This window comes from Canis lupus, chromosome X, assembly GCF_048164855.1.
Source record: "Canis lupus baileyi chromosome X, mCanLup2.hap1, whole genome shotgun sequence".
NCBI classification, from domain to species: Eukaryota; Metazoa; Chordata; class Mammalia; order Carnivora; family Canidae; genus Canis; species Canis lupus.
This window is the reverse complement of record NC_132876.1, coordinates 105702719-105718909: the sequence shown is the minus strand read 5'-3', so window position 1 is coordinate 105718909 and position 16191 is coordinate 105702719. Positions and strand designations below refer to the sequence as shown.

General features: G+C 42.3%; 1 protein-coding gene across 4 annotated transcripts in view; it reads right to left on the bottom strand.

The window, feature by feature from the left end:
• The window catches only part of ACOT9 (acyl-CoA thioesterase 9), a 65255-nt gene that overhangs the window by 17170 nt on the left and 31894 nt on the right, over positions 1-16191 (bottom strand). The window contains exons 1-4 of one of the 4 annotated variants that reach the window (XM_072815598.1): positions 6423-6618; positions 3702-3799; positions 2211-2246; positions 1539-1584 (exon numbers count right to left, since the gene is read on the bottom strand). In XM_072815598.1, coding sequence (XP_072671699.1) covers positions 1539-1584; positions 2211-2246; positions 3702-3799; positions 6423-6442 — 200 coding nt within the window. In that variant the 5' untranslated portion in view covers positions 6443-6618. Of the gene's footprint in view, positions 1-1538; positions 1585-2210; positions 2247-3701; positions 3800-6422; positions 6619-16191 lie in introns of those variants that run through there. The other 3 variants (XM_072815599.1, XM_072815597.1, XM_072815600.1) reach the window with 3 other exon arrangements.

Genomic DNA, 16191 nt, shown 5'->3' with positions numbered 1-16191 from the left:
GGAGTATATCCAAAAGAAGTATGGAAGGCAGAGCAAAAGGTAAAGAGGAGGAGATCTTGAGGCGAACTTGGAAAGGAGATGGGAAGGGAAGAAGAAGATGAGATGATTAAAGTGCAAGAGAAGAGAGAGAGGGACACTTAGGTGGCTCAGCGGTTTAGCGCTGCCTTCGGCTCAGGGCGTGATCCCAGGATCTGGGATCAAGTCCTGAATCAGGGTCCTTGTGGGGAGCCTGTTTCTCCTTCTGCCTATGTCTCTGCCTTTCTCTGTGTGTCTCTCATGAATAAATAAATAAAATCTTTAAAAAAAAAAGAATAAGAGAGAGACAAGGGGATAAGAAACTAAAATGTTGACATCATTAATTCAGATGTCTAAGCTTCACTTGCAAAGTATTATTGTCAAAAAGGTTTAGCTTAATATAGGGGGTAGAGGAACAAGTTAAATGGTACCAGGTAAATCCTAAATATGGAACATTCTACATGACAAATAGCTTGGCCTCTTTAAAGTCAAGCTGGTAAGAGAAAAAAAACAGGGAGGAGAATGGTCTGCTATTCTAGATTAGAGGAGACCAAAGAGTCTTAAACACTAAAGGCAATATACAATCTTTTATTGGATCTTGGTATTTTTGTAAAAAGCTGTAAGAAACATTTGGGAAACAGTTGAGAAATTCTGAATAGATGAGTAATATAATATTAGGGGATTATTGTCAATTTCATCATGTAACAGAATATCTTGTTTGTTAGATACACAATTGCAGATTTTGTTATAAAAGAGAATATATTTATTTATTGGAGATATATGCTGAAGCCGCATAATACCTATAATTCACTAAGAAATAGTCAAGCCAATATATGCAAATTGGCAAATCTGGAAAAACCTCAATATCCAATCAAGATGGTAGGGACATAGGTATTCACTTTTTCTACTTTTCGGCAAATTGAAAATTTTCATATAAGCCGTTAAAAAGAAGTCATTAGATAATTTCTATACCAATAATAGATTATTGTATGCCTAATAATTGCTTTTTTAAAAAATCTCATTTTAGTCTCAAAATTCAGTGCACCAAGAAGGATATTACCCTATTTCACAGGGGGGAAATACTGAGAGACCGGGTTAACTGGGAACTGCTGTTAGCAAGAAGCAATAAAGGAATCAAGCTGCACAAAAAAGAAAAAACAAGAAACTTGGGTTTGAGTCCCAAACTCTGATACTCAATCTTTCAATCTTGAGTTTCAGTTTCATCATAGGTAAAAAAAAAAAAAAAGATAAGAATATATGCCATAAGCATGTCACAAGTTTTATTGAGAACCAGTGAGGTAATATACCTGAATATATTTCAAAAAATACAGAGTAGGTGTAAATCACATTTTATGACAACAATGCACCAAATGATGAGTATGATGGCGTGTTGGTCTTCTTCAAGTAAAAAACCCATTTCCAAACACAGGGCCCCCTCCATCCCTACAATGAGACAATCAGCTGAGCCTAAATACAGCCTAGCATAAGGGATGAAAGAATGAAGGACCACAAAGCATGCTTACCTCCAGTTTGTGGATACTCCTACTATCTCCCGCAACTTATCACGAACTGAAAGAAAAATAGAGGTCACTCCAAGAAACCAAGAAGTATCGGAAATGGATTATGGCAATGAGTTCAAGAACCATGAAAAGCAATTCATGCACTCAAAAGCTTTATTTTTTTTTCAAAAGCTTTAAAGATCCATTAATTTCCATTTAATGCCACAACAGAGAGCTCAGGGAAGAGATCAAGCCTCTGCTTCCTAAAACCTCCAAACAATTATTGTCTCCTTAGTGTAGAAAAGAATACTATTGTGCCAATCACTGGGATTTGCACACACAAACAAAAAAGGGTAACTTCAATTATTCATCAGGTGGGGCAGAATCAGAGTCCGTAGGAGTGTCCTTATGATGGAGATATCATGACCAAAAACATCACCTAGCTTTTTATAGGCAGTAGTAAATCAGATTACTTAGTGCAGGGACTAACACTGATATCCAAGTATCATTCTAACTGATTTCTCATATATTTATACTACCCTGATTGTTAGAAAAGTTTAAGCCACAAAAAAGGAGCAAAGATGTAAATCAAGGAAAAGCAAAGAAAGTAATTTAATTTTAGTTAATGCTCAAAAAGTGCAAGAATAAATTAATGCAAAAAAATTAAGCACTTAAGAAAAAGTTGATACTAATTACCACACACACCGTGATTCACATGTATAGGTGAACATGCTATATGGATAAAGGGAAAACAAATTAGATAACCAGTAGAAATTCAAGACTAAAAAATAAATCTATAGAATTTCACATAATACTGAGTTCATTTTTTTCTAGCATTTATATAGGATTTAGAAAATATATATTCCAGTTTATAAGAAATTAACTACAGAAATCCTTGGTCCTTCAATAACTAATGGATCAAAATGAAATATGGTTAGAGAAACATGCATTTTAATGAAAAACAGTTGATTTTTCTATCAAACAGTTGTTACACATAATAAATTTGGTACAAACTATAATTACAACTAAATCATAGGGGTGCCTGGGTGGCTCTGTCAGTTAAGTGTTCCACTCCTGGTTTCAGCTCAGGTCATGATCTCAGGGTTGTGAGATCGAGCTCTGCATCAGTCTTTGCGCTCAGCGTGGAGTCCGCTTGTGATTCTCTCCCTCTCCCTCTGCCCCTCCCCCTAATTGCTCACCCTCTCTCTAAAATAAAATAAATAAGTAAAATCTTAAAAAAAAAACTAGATCATAAAGAACTGCAAAATCTACAGGGATACGTCATTTTATTGCACTTCATCTTACTGTGCTTCTGAGGTATGCCTCTAGTAACCACTAGTATATTGGACTTATTTCTTATCTTTATTCCCTCCTGAGTTCCTTGAATAAAAGAAAGGACATAAAGTACACAAAATGGTATACTCACTGATACTTGCTGATGTAAAATGATTATTACTAGTTTATTCAGTGTAAGAAGAAAGATGGGTACTGATGGCCAAGAAAAAAGTAGAAATTGTAGTTACGCATATATAATACATGTGTACCTTTTCAAGAAACCACAATTTTAATTATAATGCATACTCTCAAATTGATATAAACATCTATAATTTGCATATCAGGCTAGTAACTGAAATTAATTTCAACTAAGCATGGATTAACAGCATGTCTCTAACAAAACTATAGATTAGGAGCATTTAGTTGCTACAAATGAAGGGCCCACCTTTTATCCAGCAGGTGTCTTTGTTCATGCTTTCCCCTTTAGTACCAATACAAAGAAGATGTAAATCATTTAACTTGAAAGAGCTCCATCTCCCAGGCTCCGAAGCTCAAATTCTGAAAGTGGTTTCTACCCAAAGCTGATCTTTTTTTTTAAGATTTTATTTATTTATTCAGGAGAAACACAGAGAGAGAGAGGCAGAGACATGGGCAGAGGGAGAAGCAGGCTCCCCACAGGGAGCCTGATGTAGGACTCGATCCCAGGACTCCGGGATCACACCCTGAGCTGAACGCAGATGCTCAACCGCTGAGCCACCCAGGCGTCCCTTTACCAATCATTTTATAAATGAAAAGTTTATAAAAGATCCACCTGTAGTGTGTCTCATGTGCCTAAACTATCTATCTATGTGCCTCCCAAGTAAGACAGGGTTTTTCACCACGTGGGCCCAAAAGATAAACACTCATGCTTGCCTTCATGCATATGGAAGACTCTCTGTTTCTCTGGATTCTGGAATCCTTGAGTCAGTCCTCTGCCAGGAATAAGCAGCTCCTTGTTCAAGGTACAAAGCCTACGAAACAAGATAAGACACACTAGAGTAGGTTCCATGGCTTCTTGGAAACCTCAAAGATTGGCCTCTTCCCCCAGAACACTTGGCCATCACACATCCTCAGTATACGCTTTCTTGTAAAGGTCTGTACCTGTTTCTCCAGTGTATATTTGCATACGAGGTTATTCTATAAATCATCTTTCCAACTAGAGTAAACATTTCATGAGAGCAGAGACCAATTAGCTAACAATCTACAAAATAAATAAAAGATATCAACCAGATTTAATGGATTTACTCTTGCTTTTTTTATTAGCTTCAGAAGCCCAGAATCAATCTGGTAAACTACTGAGTAAATTAATTACAAACATTTATTATTAATTATGAACACTTATTTTGTTCTTTATTATCACGCCATAAGTTAAAGCCAATTATATCAATTTGCAAATAGAATTAACCATTTCCAGACTCAAAGACTGGGGCAGAAATTTCCTAATCCCCAAACAAAATAAAAGCTATTTACCCAAATGTGCCCAGCCTAGTCTGCCAAAATAAGTTGGTTTAGCTTACTGTTTAAATGTTGACTCCTAATCACTCACTATTGTATCAGGAATAACACATATATAATATCAGAAACTGACAAAGCAATCTACTGATGGCACAGCTGAAGAAAACACAGCACTGAAGAGGTTAAGAACCCCAAATACTGTTACTCATACTAGTTCAAGTTATTAGTATTTACTAATACTATCTTACTATCTTACTATCTCATGCTGGGACAAGTGAGGACTAACTCCCTCATCCCCCCCCAAAAAAAGTTTCTTCATCTGTAAAATGGGGTAGTTATAGTAACTATCCTATAGGACTGTCATAAGAAGAAAGAAGTTCACATACACACATGTACTCATGAATGCACATGCAGGCAAGTTGCTTTTTTCACAATCTCAGGCTACTTCCCTTTTATACATGAGGCACTGAGGTGGAGGGAGCAGAAGAATGGTTTAATCACTACTCGACACCTCAGTACCTCAGGTATACTGGCTTCTCCCTGATAAGCTCTTGGAGTCTTACAGGAAAATTCTGAGGCCTTTAGAAGAAGCTGTCAAGAGGCTTTGGGATATTCAGGCCCTAGGACTCCACGATTGAACCTTTCCAATGAAATAAGACTAAGGAGCCCAATCTCTTCATGGTTTGCCTAGGAAGTCACAGAAATCACCTAAGGTGTGAGCAGAAGTGTCTCAGCTCTGATCTGGATCCCAACCTTAGGGGAGGTGTCCAGGAAGAGTTTCCAGTACAGTAATAGGCAATGCCACTCACAGGCCCTCCACTCTGGGGAAATCCCTCAATTTAGAAACGGACAAATTCAGGTGACTCTTTTATGAGTCTGGAACAAAAAAGAAACGAAAAAGATTGCCCACTAGTCAAATAACCTAATCATGTTGAACAGTCTGTATTCATTTATGAACTCTCTCTCTCTCTAAACCCTGGATAGGACTCACAAGAAAGGAATGCAGGTTTATGGGAGTTCAGGACAAAGAAAGAGACTTCCAAACTGGGGGAGAGGAGATCAAGAAAGGTTTCCTGGGAAAAGGTACATGGCAAGACCATGTAACTTTGTAGAAGGCCTTTCACATCATGCCCAATGTAAGCTAAGGCCAACTGTGGCCCTTCTTGTCATGACTTTCAACCTGTCTAAACAGTGTTAACAAATCTTTTATTTTTTTCAGTGCTATATGAGAGAGACAGAGAACCTTTTTCAACTGGTAGCAAGACCCACAGGGACAGTGAGAGAGATCCAGGGCCCTCGAGAGAAATGATAGAGTTCAGGGTCAGTCGACACCAATGTGGGCCAGCTACAGAGTTGAAAGACCTGTAGTGGGATGATTCCAAACGCTGGAACAGGGGTGAGGCCCTTGGGGTCCTGGCCAGACACAAAGAACCTGGGAACAGCTGGAGTGCTCAGGTGAAAGGGGCTGAGGGAGAGCCAGACCTGTCTAGAGTCTAAGTCCCTAGGCCTTCAATGGGCAAGCTGGCATGGACACATACAAAAAAGCATCCTCCTTGTCCAAGTAGCCTTAACAAGCCTCCCACCTCGCCCCCTTGCTGCTCATTAAAGGTAAAATTTAGATCAGCACCAAAAGCCCTGGGCACACAGTCCTGACTGAAGTCCTGACAGTCCAAGAGGTACCCTGCAATCTCTGCCCACATTAACCAGAGTCAAGCGGGTCAAGCACTTAAACCGAGAAATGCTCTCCAAAGGAGGGCAAAGGGCTGGAAAGTAACGTGGAATCCTAAAGGCTAGCTTTCCGACTTGGGGCTACCCCAGACCACACCCCTGATGAGCAAAGAGAAAGGAATTTCAAGGGAACACCCAACTTCCTCCCTTAAAGTGCCGCTCCGCTTTTAACCTCAAACTCTGCTCCAGAAGCCTTTAAAAGGTGGGGGTCGCGGCGCCCCCCCCAAGCCCAATGGCACCCGTCCAGGCAGCAGGTGGTCGCCCCTTCTAACCCGGCCCCACTTTCTGCTCCAAACCATCGCATTAGTCCTCCCAGCTGGCGGCCTGCTCCTTCCGCCCGGACCCGCTAGCAGCCCGGAGCGAGGGCGTGGGCGACCCCAGGACCCCGCCTCGCCGCCTCCTGCTACCTACCGCAGCGCCAGCCGCCTCATGGCGCTCCACAGCCGCGAGCGCGCGCGATCCGAGACCCGGGCCTCGCGAGCCGGCCGGGGGGGCGGGGGGAAAGTCGAGGGAACCGAGAGCCGGAGAGCGCGAGCGCAAGCGCGGGACCAGACCTGCTCCCCACGACCGCACCCTCGCAGAGCGGCCGCCCGGGGGCGGAGCCTCGCTGCTCGGGGTGGGGGCTCGCGGCCGCCGGGGGTGGCACGCGGCGCCTGCAGCCGCTCCCATTGGCGGGAAGCCGGAGTTGGTCCCCACTCAATCAGCGCGCCGGGCCGGGCGTGTTGCTACGGGGAGGACCGGCCACTCCCCGCCACTATCGATTAAAGGCACCACGGCCAGAGAGTGACGTGGAGGCCAGGAGTCCTGGCGGCCAGTCTCCGTTTTCCCGCTGCGCCGAAGGCCGCGCAACCTTGACCCCCGCGTCTGTGGTTCTTGCCCTTCTGCTGCACGTCGGAATCTTCTGGGCGGCTTCCTGGAAGACTGATGCCTGAGCCCCACCCTCTGCGGATTCCGATATAGTCAGGAGTCTGGTCTGATCTTTAGAATGTCTAAGGGCGCCCGGAGGCGATGCTTATTATGTAAGCAAAGTTAGAAACCACTGCCCTAAAGGAAAAAATTGTTTCTGTTCTAATCTCAGCCTGCCCCCTAGTGTTTGAAAGTTGGGAGATTTCTGGCTGGCCCGGAGATATTCAAGGCCAGAGAGTTAATGTGATTTTACTGTACAACCCGATTCTCCATTTCATTCCACGAATTCCGTTTGCAGTAAACCAGATGCTGTTGTGGATGGTGGGGATGCAACAAAATAGACAAAAATCCCTCCCTTGGGGGCTTACCTTAGAGAGAAGAAAAACAAATCAACAAGTTACCAAATAACCTAATTTCCAACATGGTAAAGCAGTCTAAAGGAGAATCCAAACAAGATAATGAGAGAGGATCTTTACAGAATAAACACAAGTCTTGCTTTGCCCCTGAAGATGTTTCTTTCCTAGAAGGCAGGGACCAAACTATGCTTTTCTGATACGTCATGCTTAGTAAAAATGTGTCCATTTTAATTAAGCTGATTTTTTTTAAATCACATCACAAATTACAAATGGAACATGGTCTTTGGCTTTGGCTTTCCTCTCTACCTAACTTTTATCAGCCCTGCATCCTGAAGACTCTTCTTTCTGGATGAGCCTGCAGGGACCTCTCTTCCATTTTTGTTCGTACTGTGTACCTTTTCATGTGCTCACTTCGGCAGCACATATACATACTGTCTGTACCTTTTCAGTGATGGTTTTGTTACATTTTGTGTCACCTATACTTTTTAATACTCTACCACACCTAACACAGTACAATAAATATTTTATTGAATTACATTATTTTTTAGTTTTTACTTTTAGTTAAAGCAATGTTAGGTTCAGAGAGAAAATTAAAAAGATAATTTTTTCAGGTTACAAAGATAGTATAATAATGGATAGGAACAATTTATAATTTTTGGGCAATCAAGTCACCTTCCAAAAGACACCTTTTCATCAGCATATAAATGGTGTCAAATGAGCCAGAACAGCTGAAACCAGGGACTCATTACTATAAAGATGCCCTCTCTCCATCCCTTATCTTCACTTCCCTCTGCACACTGGCCTCATTCTTTTTTCTATATATAATATCTTTCTCCACATAGCAAAAGAAGTTCCTGATCTTTACATCTTATAACCATAGCCACATGCATAAAGACTGACCCAAATTTCTGTCTCAAAAATTCTTGAGGGAAAAGGGGTTGAGAAGTATAAGCTTTCCATTTTAAAATTAATAAGCCACAGAGATGAAAACTTCAACATAAGAAATATAGTCAATATTTTAATAACTTTGTATGGTGACAGATGGTGACCACACTTATGGTAACCACTGAGTAATGTACAGAATTGCAGAATCAATACGTTGTATGTCTGAAACTAATATAACATTTTATGTCAATTAGACTTCAATGAAAAAAAAAGTCCTGAGAAGGGATTCACTGGCCCAAGTGGGATCAGGCTCGCACCCTTGGACACACCCCAGGTCAACTGTGGCAGCAGGGCAAGGTCATATGATTGGCCCGTGTGACTTACCAGGAATCCCCTCAGCCAGAACCGTGGTCAAGTGCTCAATCACAATCTCTAACATGGCTATTTCTAACAGTAACTACATAGTTTAGGGAAATAGAGCACTTCTTAGAAAAAGCAGTGCTGAGAAACCAACCCCATAGATGTCTACTACAGATGTAATTTAAACAGGAAAAAAAATCCTATCACTTAACCCACTTACCTCAATTCTTACCTCACAGAACCCCTGTTAAACCCAGCTAGCCCAGCATTCATCCACATGTCCAATTTTCTCAAATAGCACATACATAAAATTCTTAAAACGGGCACATGGGCAGCTCAGTCTGTTAAGCGTCTGCCTTTGGCCCAGGTCACGGTCCTGAGATCAAGCCCCACATTGGGCTCCTGGCTCAGTGCAGAGCCTGCTTCTCCCTCTCCCTCTGCTCTTCCCCACCACTTATGCTCACTCTCTCTAGTGTAGTCTCTCTCTCTCTCTCTCTAATAAATAAACTCTTAATAAATAAATTATTAAAACAGCTTAGCAACCCTGATTTCTATGTGTGCATTGTTATAAGGCATATGTGTTATACTGAATTGTAGGTAGCAGGGATAAAAGGCAAAGTAGTCAAAAATCAGACCAGGAAACATCCAACAGTTGTACAGTGATGAGATCACTGTCCTTAAGTAACAGATTCTCCACCCCACCTTTTTGTTTCCTGTTATGCTCCATTAGTTCTATTTTGATTTGGTGTCAGGGTAACAGAGATAGTATCTAAAAAAAATCAAGCATTGATTTTTACATAAGATATTATCAAGATACATAAGATATTATCAAGGTCACTATTACAAGTAGAAGAATAAAATCAAACAGCACAACTGAAAACCTTGTCTGCTCAGTCAAGTAATACGAGTGAAAAGTATCTAGTAACCATCTTTCCTTGGGCTATTGAACCATATAAGCTTTTGGATATCTAACTTGGGTAGAGTAAGTTTTTGGAAAACTATGTCATCAACTTTCAAACAAACTGATTCTTGCTATGATTTCAATCAGGATCTAGAAATTACTTTTTAAAAAGTAGTTTTATTTCCCAGATTATAGATATTACACAGAGGGATCCAGAATTGGGAGGTGGAGGAGGAAACAATGGGAAAGTGTTTTTCTCCCAAACCTTAAAGAAAAAACTGGAAAGACTAGTGAGCTGTTACATGAAAGTGTTTAGTATTATGTCCACTTGCCCCAAGAGTAGCAAAACTCAGTGATTTTTATCAATTTCCCTACCTTCCCTCAGTTCTACTTTATGACTACTCATCAAATCCAAGTGTTGAAAGGTTCATGTCTTTAATGGTCTCCTTTTCCTCTAACAATTTCCTCTTGCTTAAAAATAGCAAATGCTTAAAACATGTACTATTGGTGATTTGGTGTCAGAGGGCCTCCTTAGGATAGGACATCTTTCAGGGTGTCATCTTCAATAAAAATGCTTCTTTCAATAAGAGGGAGCTTAAACAGTACAAGTTCAATGGTGTCTCCCCTGCCAATGCCTAACCTTCTGATCATTCTTCACCGTCATGCCTCCCCTCTCTCCCACCTCATCCACTTTCACTAACAAATTCAGTTCTCTTCGATTTATTCCTCATTCTACACTCTATTTCTCTCTATTCTCCTGCCCAGTCACTTTCCATATTTCCTCATACCACCTCCAAGTGCTGTCATCCCAGCTGAGAAATAGAGCCTCCAGTTACTCCAGGATAGCCTGTTCAGCTGGGCCAGTATAGAAGCCAATTTTGCCATTCCTCGGGCAAGGAAAACCATCAAGTACCTCTGATACAATATAGCTGCACTAGGACACACTAACCACGAAGGGAACAAAGCTGTAAACATATTTCACTCTCTTTGCAAAAGCTCATGCTTCAGAGTGCATGCAAGCTTTTAAAACTTACTTTACAGTAAGAATGTGCATATTTCATATATGCTAAAATCATGCCAGCTGCTTGAATTCATAAAACATGCTTTGGGGTATAAATTTGTATTTTGTGCTTTTGGGAGATGAGCCACACAAAAACAGGGTGGTGCCAGTAGTATTAATTTACTTTATCTTTAGAAACACTGACGTTACTCTAGCTGGTTCATCTTTCTGTGTGGTATTTATAGGATTGTTAGACTGCTTTGTTTGGTTTATATAAGGAACTAACTAGCACATTGCACAAGACACCACATATGGCTTCTGTTTGGCCTCATCTGTGGAGGGAGGAAAGATCCTTATTTTACTCCTTCAAAGTGCCCATTTCTTCCTTGACTCTAGTTCCTACTATTACCCACAATTCCTCAGTCCTTGTGTATTACTCAGGCTCCTCCATCTCCCTCACCCTGGCCCTGGCAGCTCTCACAATACTTCCCTGAAGAGATATATGGTCAGAGATAGAGACAGAGACAGAGACAGAGGCAGAGAGAGAGAAGGAGGAGGAGGAGGAGGAGAGGATGGGGGAGGAGGAAAACGGGAGACAAGAAAGAGATAAGAGAGAGACACACATACTCTGAGAGCTTGAGTTTGATTAGAGGGCATATTCAAGGTCCCCAATAGTACCAAGATCCAGCATTGGGACACGAGAGAAACAGTGATACCCACAGAAAGCTCAAATTAAAAACTTCAGTGACTGGAGCTGCTCCATCTCTAACTGAAGTCTGTGCTTCCCATCTGGGACGATAAGGATTGAGCAACACTGTAGGTGGCAGGTGAGGGAGTGGATGAGAGGAAATTAGGGGTTCTCTGTTGATGGGGCATATCCAGGAGGCTCAGAATACTGTTGAGTCATTCCTGAACCAAGAGCCCCACTGAGGCCAAGATGTTTGGGGCGCAGCCTCCCCTCAGCTGCAGCTGACCTGCAAATTCTCTGCATTCCAAACAAGCCAGCCCCCCCACAAGAGAATTAACATCAGCCAGACTCAGTCCCCACCCGTTCTTGAGCTTTCCCTCCCTAGCACTGACACCACCACCATCTCAGTCTCCTCCCCCTCGTGACTCCCCACTTCCTCCTTCAACACCACAGATGCCCACAGAGATTCGATGACATTTGAGAGATTAAGAATACAGAGATGTAGAAGGCACAGTCCCGGACCAGGAGAAGCCAACAGCCTGAGAGAGGGAGAGAGAGGAACATGGAAACAAATCAGTATAACTGTATAACATTAACTCTAATAGAGGAAGATGCAAAGCTCCCCTGATACAGCAAGAATGACTTATTTCTGGACAATGTGATTTGGACAGTATTTCCTCACCCAATATTAGTTTCCTATAGTTGCTATCACTAATTTACCACACACTTGGTGGCTTAAAACAGCACAAATTTAGTATCTTACAGTTCTGAAAGTCAGAAGTCTGAAACAGCTTTCGCTGGGCTAAAATTAAGATATTGGCAGAGTGGTGCTTTTTTCCTGGAAGCTCTAAGAGAGAATCCATTTTCTTGCTCTTTCCAACTTCTAGAGGGCACTTGTACCACTTGGCCCAGGGCTTCTTTCCACCCTATCTGAAGCCAGCAACATTGCACCTCTCTGTGCCTTTCTTCCATAGCCACATCTTCCTCTGACTCTTCCACATTTAATGACTTGTATGATTACATTGGACCCACCAGGATAATCTCCCTATCTTAATGTCAGCTGATGAGCAACCTTAATTCCCCTTTGCCATGTAACCTAAAATATTGACACATTCTGGGATTTAGGATGGAGACATTTTTGGAAGGCCATGATTCTGCCTATATATATGGAGAGAGAGAGAGAGAGAGACAGAGAGAGAGAGAGAGAGAGAGAGAGAGAGAATTTCTATACACAGACACACACACACACCCCAACCTGAGTTCCATACACATTCCTCCCTGCCCGCCCCACTGTATAGCAGCACCTGTCCTTCCTCCTGCTGATTAAGGGCAATTACCCCTGACAAGAATGTGACTCCTTGGCCACAGGAATCCAAAGCCCTGCCAGTAGCCATACTTGTAGTTCAGTGAGACCCTTGCTGTGTCCATTGGCAAGAATGTGACCCTATGTGGAACAGAACCTCAAACTCTGCAGAGCCCAGAGTAGCAGGCTGAGAAAGCATAAAGTCCCCCAGTGGGTCATTATGGTAATAGTAATTGAGGGTACTCCTGCTTCTGCCCTTTGGTTCCCAGACTTCCCTATTTTTCCTAAAAGAGGCACAGTGCCACTCAGAGGTCTCTCAGTCAGAGCCTGTGGTACGTAGAATCCTAAGATGGTTCCCTTGATTCCCACTCCCTCATATCCATGTCCCTCTTCTTCAGTGTGGGGAGAACCTGTGAATATGATGGATGTTGCTCCCATGATTGGGTTATGGTATAAAGCCAACATAAGGGGCACCTGGATGGCTCAGTCAGTTAAGCGTCTGCCTTCGGCTCAGGTCATGATCTCAGGGTCATGGGATTGAGCCCCATGTCAGGCTCCCTGATCAGCAAGGAGCCTGCTTCTCCCTGTCCTTCTGCCTCTCCCCCTGCTTGTTCGTTCTCTCTCCTCCCCGCCCCCCCCCGCCGTCAAATAAATAAAAATAAAATCTTAAAAAAAAAAGCATAAGGCATTTTGCAGATGCAATTAAGGCCCCAATCAGTTTGACTCTCAAAAAGGAGAGTATCTTGAGTGGGCCTGACTTAATCAGGTTAGTCCTTAAAATATTTCCTTGGAGTCTTTGGCCTTCCTTGAAGATAGGGAGTCTCCTGCTGGCTTTGAAGAAGCAAGCCACCATGAGTTCTACATCTGCAAGAAAAAGAATTGTAACAACAACCACCTGAGCTCAGAAAAGGACCTGTGCCTCAGATAAGACCCCAACCCTGGCTGACACCTTGAGTACAGCCTTGTGAGACCCTGAACAGAGGCCCCAACTAAAACACGACCAGACTCTTCACCACAGAAACTGAGTCAATAAATGTATGTTGTGCAGGCTGCTAAGTTTGTGGTACTTTGTGACTCAGCAATAGAACTTTATATCTTGAATTTTTATACCTGAATTTTCCTTAGGCTTGTGATCTTATTGGTCAAGTTTGTCTGTAATTCTCCAATTTCTCTTTGAACTCTGACCCTGTCCCATAAAGAGTTTGCTTCTTCCCTCTTTCCTCTTCTCTCAGCCTCTTATCGGAACCAACTACAACTCAGTTCTAGGGATGGCTTCTTATAGTCTGAGCTAGAGAAAGTAAAGATATGAACTTGAGGAATTTTTCAGATGGAACTCTAGCTCTGATTCTTTAAAAATTATCCATAGAGGGCAGCCTGGGTGGCTCAGCGGTTTAGCGCCACCTTCAGCCCAGTGTGTGGTCCTGGAGACCTGGGATCGAGTCCCGCGTCCGGCTCCCAGCATGGAGCCTGCTTCTCCCTCTGCCTGTGTCTATGCCTCTCTCTGTGTGTCTCTCATGAATAAATAAATTTTAACAAATAAAAAAATAAAAATTATCCGTAGATGAATGGATAAAGAAGTGGTATTTATACACAATGGAATATTAATCAGCCATCAAAAGAATGAAATCTTGTCATTTGCAACAACATGGATGGAGCTAGAGAATATTATGTTAAGCTAAATAAGTCAGTCAGAGAAAGACAAATACCATATGATTTCACTTTTATATAGAATTTAAGAAATACATCAAATAAGCGAAGGGAAAAAGAGAAAGACAAACCAAGAAATAGACTCTTAATTATAGAGAACAAACTGATGGTTATCAGAGGGGAGGTGGGTGGGGGGATCGGTGAAACAGGGATTAAGGAGGGCACTTATGATGAGCATGGGCTGTTGTATGGAAGCTTTGAATTACTACATTGTACACCTGAAACTTATATGTATGTTAACTAACTGGAATTTAAATAGAAACTCGGGGGGACGCCTGGGCGGCTCAGTGGTTTAGTGCCTGCCTTCGGCCCAGGGTGTGATCCTGGAGTCCCGGGATCAAGTCCCACATCAGGTTTCCTGTGTGGAGCCTGCTTCTCTCTCTCTCTCATGAATAAATAAATAAAATATTTTCAAAAAGAAAGAAACTTGGGGCACCTGGGTGCTCTGCTGTCAAATCTGAATCTTGATTTGAGCTCGAGTCTTGATCTCAGGGTCCTGAGTTCAAGTTGCACGTTGGGCTCCCTGCCGGGTATGGAGCCTACTTAAAATAAATACTTTTAAAAATAATCAATAGAGCCAATATATTAATTAAATCCATTTATTGAGCACCTATTATATGCCAGATGCTGTGCTGGGTAGTGAGGCTATAGAGATCAAACAGGGAGAGCTCATGACCTCCAGGAATTCACTGTCCAGGAAGAAACAAATGGAAATGTAGTCAAATGTGCTGTGGTAATTATTCCAATGAATAACGTGCCACAAGATCTCAGTAAATAATGCATTCTGCTGAAATGGAATGCTGTAGGAGTCCTGGTGAGGTGACAGGATAGTGGCCTGGAAAGCCACAGAGAGGAAGTGACATATGAGAGAGTTCTTCCCTTAGAGGAAAGGACACTAAATGATCCAAATTGAATTTTCCAGTCTCATAACTACACCCCTTATAAAAAGGCTAAGAAAGCTTTCCAAGAAATAAAAGGGGACAATGCTATCTGGCCTTCTAATTCACGTTATCACACATACCTGGCTACTTAAAGTACGTCATTTGGATTAAAGGCACCCACAGAAACTGGCCAGGTACCATTGCTCATTTCCTGGCAGGAGAGTTCCTGAGTGACCAACCCAAATAAATCTTGTGCTAGAGGCAACTGCTCAGTGGAAGGGAAGTGCATAAGCAAAACATCCGTTTTCACTACATTCTCAGAGGACTTAGGTCTACGGCTTGGAAGATGTCTCTCTCTCTCTCTCTCTCTCTCTCTCTCTCTCTCTCTCGGATGGTTCTGAGCCAAGCCCCAGCTTCCTGAAGGGGAGTCACTGTTTGCTAACATCAACTTTAACCCTGGGTAGACATATCTCCAAACCATCTCCTCCACATGTCATGTTTGTTCAAGTAAAGACCCACATATCAAGTGCCAATTTGACAAGAGAAACTCAGCTTCATGCTGGACCCACAGGAGTGAGAACAGCAGTTGCTGCCACAGAGGGGCTCATGTCTGACTGCCTGACTCATTTCACAGATGAGGAAACTGAGGCTCTGAACTTTCTGGTTTCTTTCTCTGGTCTGTTCATGCTATGTTCCCTTTGCCAAGTACTTTCCACTCTTTATGGACCTAACTGAAGCCCTATGTCTAAGAGGATTTCCTGACTCCTGTAAATCATCATTAACTTTTAATTGCTCTAAACTTCCATTTTATTAAGTCTGAATCTGACAATTTATCACTTAATTATACTTTGCTTTGTATTATTTCTTCAATGACTTGAAGTGTCCATCATGGTACTCCAAAGATGTAGTAGGCTTTTTAAAATTTATGTTTTTTATTTATTTATTTGAGAGAGAGCTCAAGCATGAGCAGGAGGGAGGGGCAGAGGGATAGGGAGAAGCAGACTCCTTGCTCAGCAGGGAGCCCTATGACTATAGGGAAGATGACAAAGACAACAACGACGATGAAGACAACGAAGATGCAGGCTTCGATCCCAGGACTCTGAAAGGATGAACTGGGCTGAGGCAGACACTAAACTGACTAAGCCACCCAGGCACCCCTATAGTAAGCTTTGTGAAGGCAGGAGTCATCTGTG